The 18168-nt window shown below is 40.3% G+C and overlaps 3 protein-coding genes across 3 annotated transcripts; 1 reads left to right on the forward strand and 2 right to left on the reverse strand.

The window, feature by feature from the left end:
- Positions 1 to 1497: 1497 nt before the first annotated feature.
- Positions 1498 to 4784, reverse strand: mix23 (mitochondrial matrix import factor 23). Its single transcript, XM_061064850.1, has 5 exons — positions 4718 to 4784; positions 2869 to 2994; positions 2643 to 2789; positions 1921 to 1980; positions 1498 to 1831 (listed from the first exon to the last, which is right to left on the reverse strand). The coding sequence occupies exons 1-5, from the start codon at positions 4766 to 4768 to the stop codon at positions 1781 to 1783; spliced, it is 435 nt and encodes a 144-aa protein (XP_060920833.1). The 5' UTR covers positions 4769 to 4784; the 3' UTR covers positions 1498 to 1780.
- A 693-nt stretch (positions 4785 to 5477) lies between these two features.
- On the forward strand, positions 5478 to 9137 carry fam162a (family with sequence similarity 162 member A). Its single transcript, XM_061064848.1, has 5 exons — positions 5478 to 5645; positions 6244 to 6345; positions 6920 to 7031; positions 7523 to 7631; positions 8360 to 9137. Exons 1-5 carry the CDS (start codon positions 5603 to 5605, stop codon positions 8474 to 8476), a joined length of 483 nt encoding a protein of 160 aa, XP_060920831.1. The 5' UTR covers positions 5478 to 5602; the 3' UTR covers positions 8477 to 9137.
- Positions 9138 to 9632: 495 nt separating this feature from the next.
- Positions 9633 to 16440, reverse strand: kpna1 (karyopherin alpha 1 (importin alpha 5)). Its single transcript, XM_061064834.1, has 14 exons — positions 16361 to 16440; positions 15502 to 15635; positions 15232 to 15345; positions 15027 to 15126; positions 14734 to 14828; positions 14379 to 14510; positions 14128 to 14216; positions 13915 to 14014; positions 13575 to 13738; positions 12764 to 12842; positions 12546 to 12671; positions 12317 to 12444; positions 11822 to 11997; positions 9633 to 11631 (listed from the first exon to the last, which is right to left on the reverse strand). Exons 1-14 carry the CDS (start codon positions 16425 to 16427, stop codon positions 11444 to 11446), a joined length of 1692 nt encoding a protein of 563 aa, XP_060920817.1. The 5' UTR covers positions 16428 to 16440; the 3' UTR covers positions 9633 to 11443.
- Between the last annotated feature and the right edge of the window lie 1728 nt (positions 16441 to 18168).

The following is an 18168-nucleotide window of genomic DNA, read 5'->3' on the forward strand; positions in this document are numbered from 1 at the left end:
GAAGCCACACATCAGTCACATCCCTGTCTGCTTCATCTTGTGACTACTGTTCCTCCTTTTGAAAGCACATGCCACATCACACACAAAAAAATTTTTCCTTATAGATATTTGATGTTTGACTGAGCGCTAATGGCTTTTTTTTAGTTCTTTGATGGGACCCTGAAATCACTTATTTGACAATGTTACACAAAGTCTTTCAACTCTCCTTCCATAAACGTTTCTTTGGGTTAGTTTTTGGATTCTGACAAATGACTTAAAGCACCTGTGAGGAGTTTGTAACTGGTTTTGACAGTCTTTACTTAATAGTGATGCCTCTTAATGACCTCAAGCAAACCTGACAATAAGAGATGAGACTATTCATATATTGTAATCTTGAATGCCCCTGGGATAGATGTCGGACACAACCATTTACACCATACTGAGAAAACAGTCTTTGCTCTTATTTTTCCATGGCAAATGTCCACAATAGGTGATGCGTTTGACTGCAGACTGCAGGGTGAGCTACAATGCTTTGTCCACAGGGGGGCGCCAAAATCGACACAAACCAAAAGTTCCTGGCTGGAGCTTGAAAGAAAAAGAAAACATGATTTGGATCGTATTGCTGCTATTCAAATCAAATACGGGAGAAGTGGATGTAAAGATCAGTTTTAAAAATGATCTACTGATGTTATTGCAGTCAGTTCACCGTTTGAAGAAGTGAATGACTAAAATCCTCTCATTTCTAAACCCTGACAAAACAATTTAAAGCTGAAAAAATAACATGAAGACAACCTTCATTTGGGCTGTTAGCATGCTAGCATTAGTCGATTCAACACAAAGTCAGAGCATGGCAGGCAGCCTCGTCTTGAGACTATTTGATCTCGCAGGTTCACTTTTGGCCTGACAATGTTACATTAAAGGTTAGGGATCATTAAAAAACATTTTTTATTCCTGAGTGAACATTTGTCGGTGATGAAATCTGTTGAACTATGGTTCAGATATTTTACCCCACAAATGTTGAACTGTTGTTGGTACAAGAGGAGGAGTCAGAGAATCACCAACACTGTGAGGTTACTTTACCAGGTAGTCAAAGTCAACAAACAGATTAAGTGAAATCCATTCACGTGGTGAGATAAACAGTCCGACTTTGATTAAAAGGGTAAGGGCGGCAGTCGGTTTGGGAACCAGAGAGTCGCTGGTTCAAGTCCCGATGCGGGCCAAGCATGGAAACTGGTCTGGTAGCTGGAGAGGCGCCAGGCCACTTCCTGAGGTGCTCTCGAGCAAGGCATCGATCACCCACCAGCGCAGGAGCACTCACTGTGGGAAGCCCCCCCCCCACTCTGACATCTCTCCATTAGTGCATGTTCATAGGATCCTGTTTGTGCATGTGTGTGTTTCAGCCTGTGTGTGAAGCATGTTCAATAACAGATTGTAAAAATGAACTTCTTGTAACTGCTAGTTCAAAAACAACATTGATTTCCTCAAACGACTCACAAATGACTTCAAATCACACAGAAACACGGTTCACTTGAAAACATTTCATTGTCTTTAAAAAAAATGTCTTTTTGTACAATGTTTGTCATCAAAGAAGCACAAGGTGGACTGTTTTACAGCGGTGGCAAAACAATACAATAATCACAATGGAATACAGATGAGTTGGAGACGAGGTCAGAGGGGGTCTGGATGGTGACCCCCCCCCCCCCCCGGACCCCTGCAGTCAGGACTCAGCAGCAGCTCACAGCTTCAGCTCCAGTCTGGGTTTGAACCCCGGGCGAAGCAGCTCCTCTGGTCGGGCCGACCTTCACTTCACCTTTGGAGGCGTGTAGTGGATTCTGCACCTTTCATTGAAAACCTGAGCACCAGGAAGTAACGTTTAAAATCAATAACTGATGTGTGATAAGACGGATAGTGTGATCATAGTACGGATTAATGTGAGCATACCTTCAGACTTCTGTCACTGACAACCTCTTCAACATTGAGCTCTGATTGCATCAGCTTTAACTGGAAACCAGGAAGATAGAACACATGATGTTTTTTTAATGAATGGATGACAACAACACTTTTATACACAATAATATCTCCTATAGATGTCTTATTATAACTCCTCTGTTTACCTGCATCTCAAATTAAGAAATACATCTACTATTATGCTGTTTATGTTCTTCTTATATACATGAGAGAGGGGGTGTTTTTAATGTTTCAAACATGAAAACAACCCCTATGTTCATGAGAAGAAGGTTACCCATGTCTGTGATTTCTGTTCCACAAAAGCATCGTGTTGAAGAAAGTTTTGAGCTTGAAAATTTTAAATTTTAAAAAGGGTCACTCCAGGGATTGAATATTGCTTTTAGTGGGGACTTGCAAGAGTCAAAAATAAAAGGATGGTGACGGTGAAAGCAGCAAAACCAAATTATTGGGATTTCTGGCACTTACTATGTGGCAAGAAAAAAATGACTGGATACTACAATTCCCATAGGCAACCTGAATGCCTTTCCTTTCCCTTAGACTTTCTCTAAATGCCATCATCTTAAAAACTCTGCACAAGTAGTTTGTAATGCAGCCTTTTATTTAAAAATAAATAATCTGTGAGTTATGATATGACACCAGCAGGATAATCCATGGCTGTCTTTGTAGATTCCTTGTGTTTGAAAACAGTTACTAACTTTGGTCTGCTCCTTCCTGAGTTGTTTGATGAGCGCCAGGTTATCGCTGTCTTTCGCCCTTTCTTGCCGCAGTTGTCCCACCACCTGAGATGTCTGAGATATACACGACTTAATAGCTTTGTCTCGGCTCAGATGGGCCTCCATCATCTGTGAAACACAGGAGGTTATTACAGCAAAGCAACCACAGCACACCTGGTGTTGTTGAGGTCATGGCTTTCACACTCACAGATTCATAGAGTTGTTTGCATGTCTGTGTAGCATCCACTTTGCCCGAGAAGGAGACTGTGGGCACCGTGGTGTTCAGAGAGTGGACGATGCGGTCATCTATGTTGCGCATCACCTTCAGCACCTCCTGAGAAACAAACAGTGGGGCAAAAAAGATAGCAAGATAAGCAAGATAAGCATGATAAGCATGATAAGCATGATAAGGTTCAAGCAGCCTCGAATGCCCGATCATGTCGATTTGCCCTGTACAACATCAGGAAGATCAGACCTTACCTGTCAGAAGACGCTACACAGCTCCTGGTACAGGCTCTTGTGATATCACGCATCGATTGTTGCAACTCTCTACTGGCAGGTCTTCCTACATGCACTATCAAACCCCTGCAGGTGATACAAAATGCAGCAGCACGACTGGTCTTCAACCTCAAAACAGCACACGTCACTCCGCTGTTCATCTCCTTACACTGGCTCCCAGTTACTGCTCGCATCAAATTTAAAACTCTGCTGCTCGCTGACAAAAAAACGTCTCCTCCTTACTTTAACTCTCTCATCCAGGTCTACACTCCCTCCCGCCCCCACTACGCTCTGCCAATGAAAGGCGTCTGATCCAACCTTCACAACAGGGTCCTAAGTCTCTGACTAGACTCTTCTCCTCTGTCGCCCCCCGGTGGTGGAATGAACTTCCAAACTCCATTCGATCTGCAGAGTCCCTCTGCACCTTTAAGAAAAAGCTAAAGACCCAGCTCTTTCATGAATACCTACTAACTTAATGATGATGGTCTCCATATCTTTGATGATGATGATGGTTGTGAGGATGGTTTTTGTTTGATAACGATGACTTATAAGATGGTTTCTATACTGATTAGAGCTCTCAAGAACTGCCGTCAATGTTGTGCTTTGCCTCTGGTCACTTCCTGTCAGCACCTGTGTGTCCAATCGGACTCAAAGATGATCGTTTGCTCTTACTGACATTGTTCCCTTTTTTCTAGATCAGGGATGGGGCAACTTTGGTCACAGCAAGGGGCCACATTCATTCAATTCTCACTGCCAGAGGGCCAAATTGTAGGATACAAAAAACGATTACAGTCAATTATGTCTCAAATTTATCTCAACATATACCAGTGATCAAATATTATTATGGACGTATTTCTGGTTTTCATGATTTCATGGCAGATTTTGTCATGTTTTCTTCATGGTCCCAATTAATTGATATGTAAAAATTGACCTGAGGGCCACGTTGAGGGTTGACGGGGCCGCCAGTTGCCCACCCCTGTTCTAGATCCTTGCTTGTGTTGTACTGACTCTCTGACGTACGTCGCTTTGGATAAAAGCGTCTGCTAAGTGAATTGTAGAATAGCTCGCAGCTTTAGTTTAAATACAAACATGAAAATAAGAATTAGAAGTTTAGAAAACTGACTGTTAAAGAGTAATATACAACACGTGTCATTAAAGAGGCTCTCTTGAACCACTGCTCATAACTGCAGTATCTGGTGTGTGTTATTGTTTGCCTGCCAATTCATGCATAAGTAAGTATGAGGTGTTTAAATGGAGGTCTGATGAAGGTTTGAAGAAACTTAAACTTTCCACATGGTGATGAAGAATATCTGTGTTTAGATTTATTCATCTGGAAACGCCTGATAGTGAGTTTTTTTAAAGTCTAAAGAGTTCACAGTGTAACAGTGTAACAGTGTTCACAGTGTAACAGTGTTCACAGTGATCAACAGGGTCACTCATTCACAGGTGTGCATCTGAAATAAACCATACCACATGTGAAATACTAAACTAGTTTGATCCGGAGCGTACCCACTCAGTATAACGTTATTACAGATTGATACATCATTAGATTCATTTACCTGAAACATTGAAAAGTCCTCACAGTCTAAAGTTCCAACGGGCGCCGCCATTGTTGACTGTGGGGTCCCAGACTGTCCAACAAAATGCCTGAATGAAATACGTCTCCGTCAATATTTACAGTCTATGGTCAAACCGCGTCAAACTCATACATACATACATATCTACATTTATTTTATTTTATTTATTTATCTATTTATTTATTCATTTACTTATTTATTTATTTATTTATTTTTGTTTGTTAGGGACAGTGCATGTTAATGAACAGCTGTAAAAATGCCAGATTATAGCAGAAGTGCTAGTTTCTATCTATTGTCCCGAGGCAGGTAACAGAGAAAGACAAATTACAAATAAAATACAAATACAAAAACAAAGGCACAAGTGACACAAGACAATAATAGAGGTTAAAAATCATAGAAACGGCATTGGTTATTAAATTAAATACACTGTCTCTGAATAACTTTAAAAAAAACAGATGATGTCTATAGTTAATACAATTATACTCCAACTAAATAAATACAGAACACTTGCATAACTTGATGAAATGCTCTGCAGCTGTGTCAAAGTCCAATCGATGTGTCTTATCCCCTAATAAAACTCACCAAATCCTAACCGATTTCCCTTGTAATGCCGAACCACAACCCAAAAAAAAAAGAAAAAAAAAAAAGACTCCAGTCACAAGGACAAGTCACAATTGTATTATTATGTTGTTTTAAAATCAGGCACACGACTGGGGCTCCCTTCCTTATGTGACGGGGTCCTGTTGGGCAGTTCGTGGTGTAAGCGCAGCGAGTTGACTTTCACCAGCTGACGGGACTGGAAATGCTGAGACGTACTTTAACAGATTGAATGAAAAGTTGCTCTTTATTTAACCTACTTAAAGAAACATGAATTTTGTCGGATCACGCCTTTCCATCGCCAACTTCGTAGGTTCGTCTTAATAATAATAATAATAAATATTCTTGAAATTCCAGTTTTCTTTCTGACATCTGGCTCCTTCCTCTTCTTAGTTAATTGTGAAATTAGTGTTAGGAGCTTATTATGTGCTTATATATCACAGTGTTAACTTGTGATGTATTCATTGTTTTTGACACGTAACCAGGTGTGTTCGTCATTGGTGTTGATAGATAACACAAAGGTAGTTCCTGTATTGTGAAATTGTGTATTTTTTATAGCGTGATTGAAATCCTTTGACCTATCTCTTTATTACTCTGCTTTATTTCTACCAACCCCCACCTGTATATGTGCACCACGATGATTCAACCATCATGATTGTAATTGTTATGTCATCTTGAGTAATGTCTGCAATCAAAAAATGACAAATGTTGAAGTAGCTCAACTATGGGGAGCGTTTCTTGAAAGACTTGATAAGAAATTAGTCACATAGGACCCATGGAAATCCAGATGCATTTTTCCTCAAATGTCACGTTAACAATACCAAACTTATGCAATATTTAATCTTTTGTTGCAGCTACAATTGATGTCCAATGTTCTCAATTTTATGTGCATGTTACTATACTTCCAACAGGTCAGAGGTGCAGACGGGTAACCGAAACATGGAGCCTCAGAGGGATGTGCAATAAACCACAGGAGACCAAAGCAGAGCCTCCACCTGCAGCCCCAGCACATGGTAGAGTTTGAGTTTGTTGGTAGACAGATTTCCTTTTATCCTTGTCTCTTTACATGCAAAAAAAAGCACAAACCAAGATCGAGTTCAACCACTGAAATGTACCACCACCAATTCGCTCCCAAATATTGTGTTTAATTTCTCCTTACATTACATCTAAATTGATCATCTGTGTTTGTCATCATCTAAATTGATCATCTGTGTTTGTCATCATCTAAATTGATCATCTGTGTTTGTCATCATCTAAATTGATCATCTGTGTTTGTCATCATCTAAATTGATCATCTCTGTTGCCTAGAATTGTTTTTCAGTAATTCTTTAAACAGATAAAGTATTCACTTAGGCTATTGACTGCCAGAGGATTTTGTACACAGATCACTTGCTGCCATAGCGAGTGTGTGAAAGTTTTCTTTAGTCCCCCAAAGGGAGGAGAGTCACAGGAAGAGGGGTCACAGTTTAGGGTGATGGAGCTAACGACCGGGGCTTGTGAAACTGAACTTCTCTGCCTTCACGGCCTTTTTGTTTTAAAGATGTAGATTAGTGAAGTTGAACTGTGTTTGTTTGTTCTTACGTGCAGCATCCCGTGCAGGCTTCAGAGTCCCAGGCTACAGGCCCTCCGAGCTGGACAGGAAGATGCTGGTCTGGTCAGGACGTTTTAAGTCAGCGGACCAGATACCAGAACTTGTGTCGTAAGTAGCCTCTTCCTGTTTATGCCGGACTCCCGAGAACACTCTGGCTGATTGGCTCCTTGCATGATGTAGTTAAGATACATCACAAGAACAGAGCAAAGTGGATGTTGCTGTGGGTCGCTGATGTTCCAAAACAGTCGCAGTTCAAACGCCTTGTTTGGCGTCTGTGTGTGGCCCGGGGTAATTATTGCTGTTCCTGGCATCAGGGTGGAGATCATACAGCAGTTGATCTGCTGCAGAGATTTAAAAAAAAAAAAACCTGGTTGTTGTCACACTCTGAACTGCAGACCCCTCACCTCTCGCACTCGGTGCACTAAGGCTCCATTAAAAACAATGATTGTAACTTTTGTTGACATAAGAGGCTGAGATAAGGGTGAATAGATGAGCTCAACGCAGGAACAAATATCAGAGCAGAGTCATGTTTCTACCAGTGTTTTTATACAGTATTAATCTGGCTACAATGGGTTTTTTTGTTTGTGCACCTGCCACAGGTTTGAGATGATTGACGGTGCCAGAAACAAAGTCAGAGTGAAGGTCTGCTATATGATGATGGGTACCACGATTGCAGCCTGTCTGATGATGGTCTTCCTGGGCAAACGGGTGAGCGACAACAGAAGACTGCATTGTGTTTGTTTTTCCACAGTAACAACGTACCAGAAGCAAGATTCATAGGTCAGCCGTGTATGTTGAGCCTAATCCAGAGTTCAAGAAGGTGGCTCTCTCTTTTTGCATGGCTCGATCACCATGGTAACTTACTCTGCACACCTAAAGGTCAGAGTTTATTTTACTGTATTTCAGCTGAAGAGCAATGCTCTTTAACAATTCTTTACTTGGAGATCATGAGTGAAATAGACTTGTAGCTGAGGGGTGCACTGATTGACATTTTCTGAACATTTACATGTATGTGTGCAACACCAACAACAGCACTTGTTTTGTTTTGTTCACTTTTTTTATATTCTAGTTGATGTTCATTAATTCAACCTGACTGAAGTAGGCAGCTGTATTGCTCCTGTTTGTGAGCAAGAATAGTCAAATAATGTATCAAACGCATTCCTTTAAAAAAAGCCAGGATTAACAGAGAGAGTTGGTGATCATATTTTTTGATACAGGATATCTCAGACGGGCTCTAACGGTGTCTGGAGTCGTCTTACACTCAGAAAGTCTTGATATGTCAAACTTGTTCTGTGGTACACTCGAACCACTTAGAATTTTTTAGGCACGAAGTAGAAGAGCTGTTTTTTTGTGAAAATGTCTTGTGCTCACAATTTTTGTTTATCTTGAGGTAAAACGATCGGAAAACATAATTTTAAAGATTTGTTGTGTTGCAGGCTGCAGGTAGGCACGAGTCCCTGACAAGACAAAACATGGAGAAAAAGGCCAGATGGAAGGAGGAAGTACAGAGGGAGAAGGAGGCTGCCCTCGTTCTGTCTGAGAAGCCCCAGTGATGAGGACAGTGAGGACAACAACACAACTGTGTCATTTCCCCTTAAAATTCTGGGCCACTAGTGACCCTGTTCCCACTGTATCTATCACAACCTCAGAGCTTTTTCCTCCAGTCCTGGACAGAGAGCTCTGCTACATCAGAGCAGCTGATTCTTGGTAATATTACAATCTGAAGATTGATCTTAACACACACATTTGGAATATAGAATCATTTAGAAAGACCAATGTAAGGTTTAATCTTTTCAGCAGATGCATTGAAGCTATGAAGTGGGAGATGTTTTGGAGGGGAACAGAAACATTTTGAGAGGGAATATATAAACATAATAGAACCTAGTACTGTGACAGAACTTTTTTTTTTGCAAGTATAATACTGATATCCAGGCAAGAAACTCCCATTAGGAATTAACAATGTAATTGATGTTTCCTGTAAAACTTCACAACACACCTGTTGAGCTGCCTCAGATGCGACAACACCACTACAGGGTTCTCAAGGATCTCCATCTTTGTAAGGAGAACATAAAGAAGTGAGGCAGGTAGGATCCATCCATACAATGGTCTGTCAGGACACTCATGATGTGGTTAAGATGGTTTGTTCATAGACTTAAGTCCCATTTTGTATATAGTGAACACACACACAGAAAAAGTTCAATAAAGTTATGTTTCTGTCTGGTTGAATCACCTGGTTTGGTTTCATGTTCCCTGCAGGTCTTAAGATAATGATCAACTACTCTTTCCTTTTTAATGTTGAGAAAACAACCAAGATGTTTTGTTTGTGATGTGTAATGCAGCAAGGAGCTGAAATGTCTTAAAGGTCTGCAAGTTTGATATTGGATTAATCATAATGGATTTTTAAACAAAAGTTGAGAGATTTAACTAACGTCTAGAGGGAATCTTTGGTAGATTTATGTGCCATGTATTCTTTTAGGTTTCTGAATGTTGACTTACAAAATAATGAGTTTGGCGTTGTTACCAAGGCTTCTGACATGTTTAATTTGCCTTCTTTCTAATTTCTAAATCAAATGTGAAAATAATAATGAGACAAGTACGAGCTGTAACCACGTCTTCAGTTGCATTTCAATGTCCTGGTAAAGGAAGTACTTACCGGCAAGTGGAACCCTGTAAAGTCACTACAATGAAAGTGATTCAGTTACACTGTGGTTCATGAAACGGCTTTTATGCAAATGGCATAACAGGACAGCTGCACAAACTCAGTACAACAAACAGTAATTAACATGTAGAGCTGGTCATCTTTTTGAGATTCGGACAAAAGATAAGCAAAAGAGAACTTTGTAAACAAACATTCAGTTTTCTGTTAGCTAAGGTGACCACCAGTATTTTCAAGTTTGTATCTGGATTTTTGTTGAAATTATTTGGAAGGATTTCTGTAGAAGAAGGATAATGGCACCATCAGCAAGATGACAGATGCTAACCCCAACTAAGAAAAAACCATGTTTCAAAAAAAAGACCCAGACTTCATACCCGATAGCTCAAATATGTTTCGATGATTTGGCATGATCAAATTGGAAAATCCTACATGAACACGTGTTGGAAGGTCATGTTTTAGACTGCTAACAGCTAAACGGCCAGTTTTCCAGAAAAGTCTTATTTACTTTGTCACAATGAAGTTCTTCTAGCTTTGCTGAGGCAGAATGATCTTCTGATTGTTTTTAGTGTGCTAACAGTTTCAGTCCACAATCTGCTTAAATCCCTTCGTAGGAAGGGTCAACTGTGAGGGGATCATTGTCATACCAGGATGGGAGCGAGGATTCAGACCACACCTCTTTACGCTTCTCTTCCTGAGGAGGGAAGAGCTGCGTCGTCAACCAATTAAATAGTCAAATGTAAAAACTACGGTATATTCTCCAAGAGCAGGTGTCAGTCTCGAACTAAAGTGCTGCAAATGAAATGAAAATATGGAAAGATAATAAAAATTCCCGCTGGTCTACCGCCGGACAGATTCCAGGGTTAAATAGTCTGTTTAGTCTCGTCCAAGTCTGTCTAATTGTCTCAGTGCAAGGGAAGACTCCAATTCCCATTGTTCCATGGGTTTTTATTCATATCACACCAGAGGCAGGAGGCAGTCTAAACTCTTCAGGATGGAGCCTGTGCAGGAGGAGAGTCCCATTGCTGGATAAAGGAATGCATGATATGAAATCCCGGAGGGAACATGAGAAGCCTCATTTGCCACCAACAAGCTCCACCGCTCCGTCATTTACCTAATTTGTCCATCCATGGTCACTTGTAGAATGGTTGAAGAGAAGGTGACGTCAATTCAACCTCCTGTTTTTGAGTAATTTCAGTGCCTTTTGTTGAGGTCAGTTGAGTCCTTGGGGTGGGACTCCCATGGTCAAACGTGTTGTCAGCGCCTTGTGGTCAGTCCAGTGCTAAGGTAAGGTCATTCTTCCTTGTGTGTGTGTGTGTGGGAGGGAAGGGGGTCAAAATCACGTCCATGTTTGTCTGTCTTGCGAGTCATAAATGCTTCAATCAGACAAGCAGTGCAGTCTTACAAACTCCCAATTAATCAGAGATAGGGATCCTACAGGGACACAGAGAGGTGCTTCTGGAATGGAGGAGAAAACCCAAAAAATTAAGAAAGGGTGGTGTTACGTGAAACTCTGCTAGTAAGAGATGCTGGGGCCGTAACAGGTAGGTGGAGTTCAGGCGCAGAGCACAGGTGATCTTGGCCCGAAACAGAATGATGTGGGAAACCTTCACGAACTGGCGGACGGGACTGCAGAACTTGACCCACACTGGAGGTACCCACACACGTGCTCCTGTGATGTTACATTTTTCATAATCATGATAGTGATTAAATCAATCTCTCTGACGATGAGAAGGGAAGTAAGGAAGTCGGAGGAGGGGAGCTGAGGGTCTTCCTTGTCGTCGTGACCCTTAATGACTGCAGTGGGCAGAGGGTGAGAGAATTGAGCCGAGGTGAGGATGAAGATGGCGCAAGGAAGGATTGAGTATTATAGCTGGAAGCCTTCCATCGGGGCCTCGCACTGCTGGAAGAGGAACTGCTGCTGCTGCAGGTCGACGGCGGGGGCCAGAGACGGGTCCTCATCCTCCGTGTTAAAGTAGCGCTCGATCAGGTCGAAGGCTTTCTGGTAGATTTCCTGGTTCTCGTGGCCCTGCAGAAACTCCAGCTTGTCCAGACCTTAGAGAGAGGAAGGAATTCATCACTTGAATCATTAGTCAGTCTTGTGATTATCAACTGCCAGCAATAAAAGTAATTGATCAACGGTTTACTTATCAAGTTGAACTGCCTAAAGTACATTGGTGAATCAGGTGGGTAAATTAAGAGTATCATAAATGTCATCTTTTTAATTGTGTGCATGTACACTTACCATAGGCTTCTTCAATGAGTGCACAGTAGGGGTTGATGCCTCCGCCCCTCTTGGCCTCAAGTTCTCCCAGTCGCAGGATGTTCTCGATGCCGTTTAGAGCCACCTGAACTATCTTCGAGTCCATAAGTGTGAGCAGGTCACAGAGAGGTTTTATACAGCCCAGCTCCACTAGGTGCCTGCAGAGAGCAACACAACAAAAACATGCATTTAAAGCAACTGATTCTTTCTGTGCGTATTATTGGTTTAATCGTCAAAAACACAATTGCATGAAATTATCAAACTAAACCACAGTCACTATGACAGCTAAGGGAGGTTTTGTACTTCTTTGAAATATCAATACCAGTGTGTTTCTCATAGTTCAAAGTTCCTCCATCAATTAGCTAAATATGCTGTAAAAAGTTTTGGGATTTTATTTGCAGATTCTTCTACAATACCTCCATCATTTAAATTAGCTTTCAAATATAAAGAATATAAGACCTTATGCCATTATTGTACCTAATTTGCTCTGCAGAGCCCCCTGAGGTGGCGTTAGTAATAGCCCAGGCTGCCTCCTTCCTTGTGCGAAACTCTGCTACCTGCAGGATAGTGATGAGAGGAGGCAGCAGACCTGCATCTATCACCATCTACAAAAGAGAGAACAAATGATTAAAAGGAAAAACAGGCATTCAACCTCTGTAATAAAACCATCTCCAAATTAATATCCTTTACAATGACGTACACACACCTGTATTTGTGCTCGGTTCCCAGCGGTGATGTTGGAGATGGTCCAGCAGGCTTCCTTCTTGATGGACTCCTTTGGGCTGCTCAGGAGGTGAAGAAGGGACTGCAGTGCTGAGCAGTTCAAAATCACCTAGGCAGGGACACAAAATACAAATAAATATTTATTTTTAAGTATTCAGTGACAACCTTCAAATGTAGCAAGTGTGCATACACTGCCTTTACCTGTGTCTGTAGATCATCTCCAGTGACTATGTTTCCCACAGCTCGCAGTGCAGGAGAAACCACTTTATAATCAGTGTGCCTAGAACAAATCAGAGTTGTAATATTGTTATGTACAACTGCTAAGATATTGTTTCAGAACCCTGAAACTGATACAAATATTTGTGAAATCTTCATTTCTGCTCTTCACTTATGTTGGAGCCAAATGAGGTGTTTGTTTTGTGTGATGCTATTTTCCTTGTGGTTGTGTGTGTTGGCCCTCTACTGGGCACTATGTGTAGCCTGGGCAGATGCTGTGGTTAAGGCAAGGCTCCAAGTGAGGTGGGACATGTGATTGAATGGAGGCAAACAGTTTTTTTACCGTGTCAGCCTGTCGGAGTTAAACACATCCAACGCGGATTTGTTTGTTTTATTTATAGACAGTGGTTCGTCATATTTTCCTTTATTTGATAAGAAGTGTTTAAAAATAAATGGATTGAAATATCCAAATCAAATCATCAATGGACTGTGTTAATTTCTTCGAGCTAAGCATGCGTCCGAAAGCTTCCACATTCATCCCTCAAGTGACTTTTCTAAACAATATTGGGTTTGTTAAAATTGGTCACCACAACTTTTGATTGAGTGATTTTATAGAGTTATTTACATGAGTTCCCTGACTTTTCCTTTTAATGCATTTTTAAACTTGAATACTGTTTTCAGAAATGGTACACATCCTGTGACTGTTTAAGTGAAAACAGCTCTTCTCAAACAATAAATATTTCAGTTGTGTAATGCTAAACAATTACAAGTGTGTATTATATATTTAAAGCCTTACATGAGTAACTCCACCAGCCTGCGACAGACCCCTGAGTCAATAACTGCCTGGATTTTGTCATTTGGGCCATCAGACAGGTAAGACAGTGCCCAGCATGCATCTGCCAGGATGTCTGTGTCATTAACAAACAGCAGCCAGGACAGCACACTGAGACATGGGGACACCTGGAGAATAAAAAAAAGGACAAAGAAATGTAGTGGGAGAGGGCAAGATTTTCCATTTAAGACATAACCAACTTCATAGGGAGACTATAGACCTGGTTAAAGTGAGAATATGATACATTTGAGCAGTGTGAGAAGGGTGTTGTTGCCATAGTGATATGTTTATCTTGGTAATTTACCTTAGCAAAGTCTGGAGGTGGGTTCTTTCCTCTGCACAGGTTTGAGAGCGCCCACACTGCATTCCTCATCATCGTTAGACGATTCTGTTTGGCCAACAACCTGCAGACGTACAAAATATGTTTTATGAAGAATACATGATCAAAGTCACTCCTTATTTTTTAAGCGTAATAAGAAGATGTAGGGGGAAGAAGAAACTGTGAGTTAGTACTTACTGCACCAGAGAAGGCAGGATGTTGCAGTCTATGACAAAGTCTCTGCATTCTGTGCTATCTCCTGCTATGTTCCCCAAGGCCCAAACTGCCTGAGGGGACAACCAATAATTCATGTCAGTTTAAATCAACCAGGGAGGTTAACAAAGTAAATGTTATTATTTACATAAAAGTAATACTGGTGAAACATCGTATGAGAAGTTTGAGTGACTGTCTGTAGTTAGTGATGATCAGTTGGGCAGCATCCTCCTCACCTGTTCTTGTACGTCTTCAAAATCCGAGCAGAGCATCTCTATGAAAATGGGCACAGCTCCTGCCTGGATTACCACACGAGTCTGATGGGATGTTCCCGATGCAATGTTGGTCAAAACCCATGCAGCCTCAAACTAAAAAAAAAAAAAGAGTCAAAAATATATATTCATGGTACATTTTAAATTTTGGGTTAAACCTAGTTTTCACCAGAACAAAACACAAGAGCATTGAAACTCATTATTAGTGCAGAAAGGGTTCATGACACACAAGAACCAAAGTGCAACAAATCAAAGCAGCTACAAGGCTCCTTAGCTTAGTAAGCATCTGCAAACCTGCCCTACTGCTAAAGAAACGTACCTGCAATGTGCAGTTTTCTCTCCTCTTCAGGAACTCTACAAAGCGCTCCACCACTCCTGGAGTGGCAATGACTTCATCAATGGGTGGGTTGGGCTCTGTTTAAAAGAGAAGGAAGGTGGAAAACTTATGAAAAAACTATATAGCAATATCTTTTACCGTATTATCTATAGACACAAAGAATTACTCAAGTATTAAAATTAAATTTAAAAACTGTCAATCAGTCAATCAAAAAAAGTCAAGCTCAAAGAGGGGAAAAGTATCCATGAGGAATAAGTATTCTATAGTTCCCTTACCTTTAGAGAGGAGTTTCCTAAAGCGCTGAGTGCCTATTAGTTGCTGCTCAGGGGCGCTAGAGAATATCATTTGAGTCATATCCTCAGAGATCACCCCACCCTGTATAGCACAGAGAGAGATTTATTCATATTTGACAAGAAGATGGATAGCAGATTTGTTTTTATTAGTATCATAGACCAGATTGGTGAATGTAACTTTTCTCACCATGAGTGGGTCAATGTTGTTAGCCTGGGACTCCAGGTAGCCACTGTCGGCCATCCCATCTTCCTCAGGGAGGCCATCATCCTCCACTGTGGCAACATTCCTCCTCTTGAAAAGCTGTAATTGAATAAAACTCAAATAAAGGATTTTGGCCCAGGCATATTTCTTATTCTCTTTTACTTGTCAAAGTAGTCAGAATACCTTTACAGCATTTGTACCTCTAGTACAGAGTATTAAAGGAGATCTACATGATTTCTTGAACACTTGTCTCACCTGTTCATCCTTCTTCTGTTTGCGAAGCTGTAGGCCTTCCTCTTCCCTCCGTCTTCTCATCTCATCTGTGTTGAGGGACTTGTTCTTGTAGCTCTTGAGTCGAGCATTGTCCTTACCCTGACTCATTGTGTAGCCTTAGGAGATAAAGAAACATCGCAAGTTATGTAAACAGATCATGTTTGGATCAGGCTGGACATCTGTTTAGTCTCCCAACCTGGAGCAGACAACTGTATTAATGAGTGGCAAACTACTAATCAAGACCAACAGTTGAATAACAATACATATATATATATATATATATATTATTTAGTCGCAGTATATACAATTTTTCTCTGAGTATGTCACTGTTCACCTATTTTCTGCGTGTAAATTATGATAAATAAATCAAGACTATTACTATGCAGGGTACCTACATTAGTATCAAAACTTACTGCATTATAATAACCTTATTATGACGTCACTGCTGCTTTACTGTCACAGCTAAACAAATGGGGCATCTGAGGATACTAGCTAGCTGGTTAGCTTTCGTAATCTTGACAAGAACGAAAGAGTTTTATCTCCTGAAACAATGTTCTGCTAGCACCATCTGCTTACAAATAATCAAACCACAAAAAAAAACATGAGGTAAATTAAGCACAAGTCCCCAGGAAGACAAAACTAAATCAGCTAGAAAGCTAATGTCATAGTCCGCCGTTAGCGTAGCCGAATTCGCCATCGTTAGCTCTAAATGTAACGATAAAGTCTCTCATACGACTGTCTAATGTAGTCCAAATACTGCTAACTGCAATATTTCAATAATATTCTAATTAAAAAGAGTTAAAGTATATAAACTATTTACGTGAGAATAACATTTACTGACCTGTCAAATTGGGCTCTGTAATCCCCTTATTCGCTAGGCCAGCCGTCGCCGGTACGGTACAGCGCATGCGTGATATTTGACGCACCCCCCCACACAGCTTCCCCCGCACCCCGCCCCACCCACGCGACGCTTCTGTGTTGTAAATAAAGGGGAAACAATCATGTAGCCTAAAACATAATGTGTACACCAACAGTTTAACACTTTCATTAATGTTATTAATACATATTGACTCCCGATAAACAAAAAGGCTCTTGGTGGAGTCTTTGTTTCAAAGCTGTAACTACCGCAGTGTAAATACGCACTGCACACAGCTACTGTACACAAACCAAACATTGCAAAGGATTAAAAATACATGGAGTCAGAAAGTCATCCTCCCCATGCCATGATATGTTCAAGGAGGCTTTAAGGCAGCACGTCGGCTCCTCAGAAAAACAAAGGAAGGCGTGTGCCAGGTGTGAGCCTTGATTCAGCTTAAACTTTTAACAAAGATACAGTTTGAAGTGGAGTCGAGACGCTCCGGCGCCAGCGGTCATCAGGCGGGTCATGGATCGTCTGACAAATAATGTGAGAGGTACTAACATTGAAAAAAATATACAAATACTAATTTAAAAAAAAAATACAAATACATTTATCAGTCAATCAATCAATCAATCAATCAATCAATCAATCAATCAATCAATCAATCAATCAATTTTTATTTGTATAGCGTCAACTCATAACAAGTGTTATCTCGAGACATTTTACAAAAAGCAGGTAAAATACCTTACTCATTGTCTGTTAACATTACAAAAAGCAGGTAAAAGACCTTACTCTTTGTCTGTTAACATTACAAAAAGCAGGTAAAAGACCTTACTTATTGTTATGTTACAAAAAGCAGGTAAAAGACCTTACTTATTTTACTTATTTACATTTACAATAAGAGAAAAAAAGAAAAACAAAGCAAGCTCTAGGCTAGGCTCATATGTAATACCAGTCTTATTTTACCTAGAAAACATATAGGCCTACATTTTTTAAAAGTATATTGATATTATACACTTTTTAATAATTAATGTATCAACTAGCCTACTAAAGAAAAAAAATACTACACCTATCCTCTGTGTGAATATGTATGTGTTTGTGTTTGTGTTTATGTGTATGTATGTATGTGTGTGTGTGTGTGTGTGTGTGTGTGTGTGTGTGTGTGTGTGTGTGTGTGTGTGTGTGTGTGTTTCAGGGTACTATTGTTGACAATCGGTAATGACCTGAACTTTGCATGACCCGTGCTGAGCTATTCAGGGCACTACAGGTGCACTGCCTGCAACATTTTAAAGCCATATTTGTATTAGTGAACCCAATACCGAAACACACACGCAGACCATCTACACACATTCAAAATATCAGTTTTGCTTAAAGAATACTTATTCAATTGTTAAATTTTAATTTATAGCTTAAGAGCAGTTCCACTATTTTGAGTGCTGGTAGGTCAATAGAGGATTTTCTGTCCCTTAATCCAATGACAAACAAAACACAGGTACAGCAACATGTCTTTAAAACAACAATACATTGTAAATAAAATAAAAATATGAGCTCAAAAGCAAATAAATAAACGTGATATTAAGCAACAATAACACATTACATTTAAAGAATATGTATAATAAAGACAATAAAATAAAGCGATAAAAGATAAAAGAACTCATACCATAAGGATAGGTTTTTTTTTAATTAAAAAAATCTAGACGAGGTCACGAGCTGGTTGTAGACGCCTTCGATGAAAGGAGACCCTCAAAACTGCTACAATACCATTTATTTCACTGCAGACACCTGCCAAA

This window comes from Labrus mixtus, chromosome 19 (assembly GCF_963584025.1).
Source record: "Labrus mixtus chromosome 19, fLabMix1.1, whole genome shotgun sequence".
NCBI classification, from domain to species: Eukaryota; Metazoa; Chordata; class Actinopteri; order Labriformes; family Labridae; genus Labrus; species Labrus mixtus.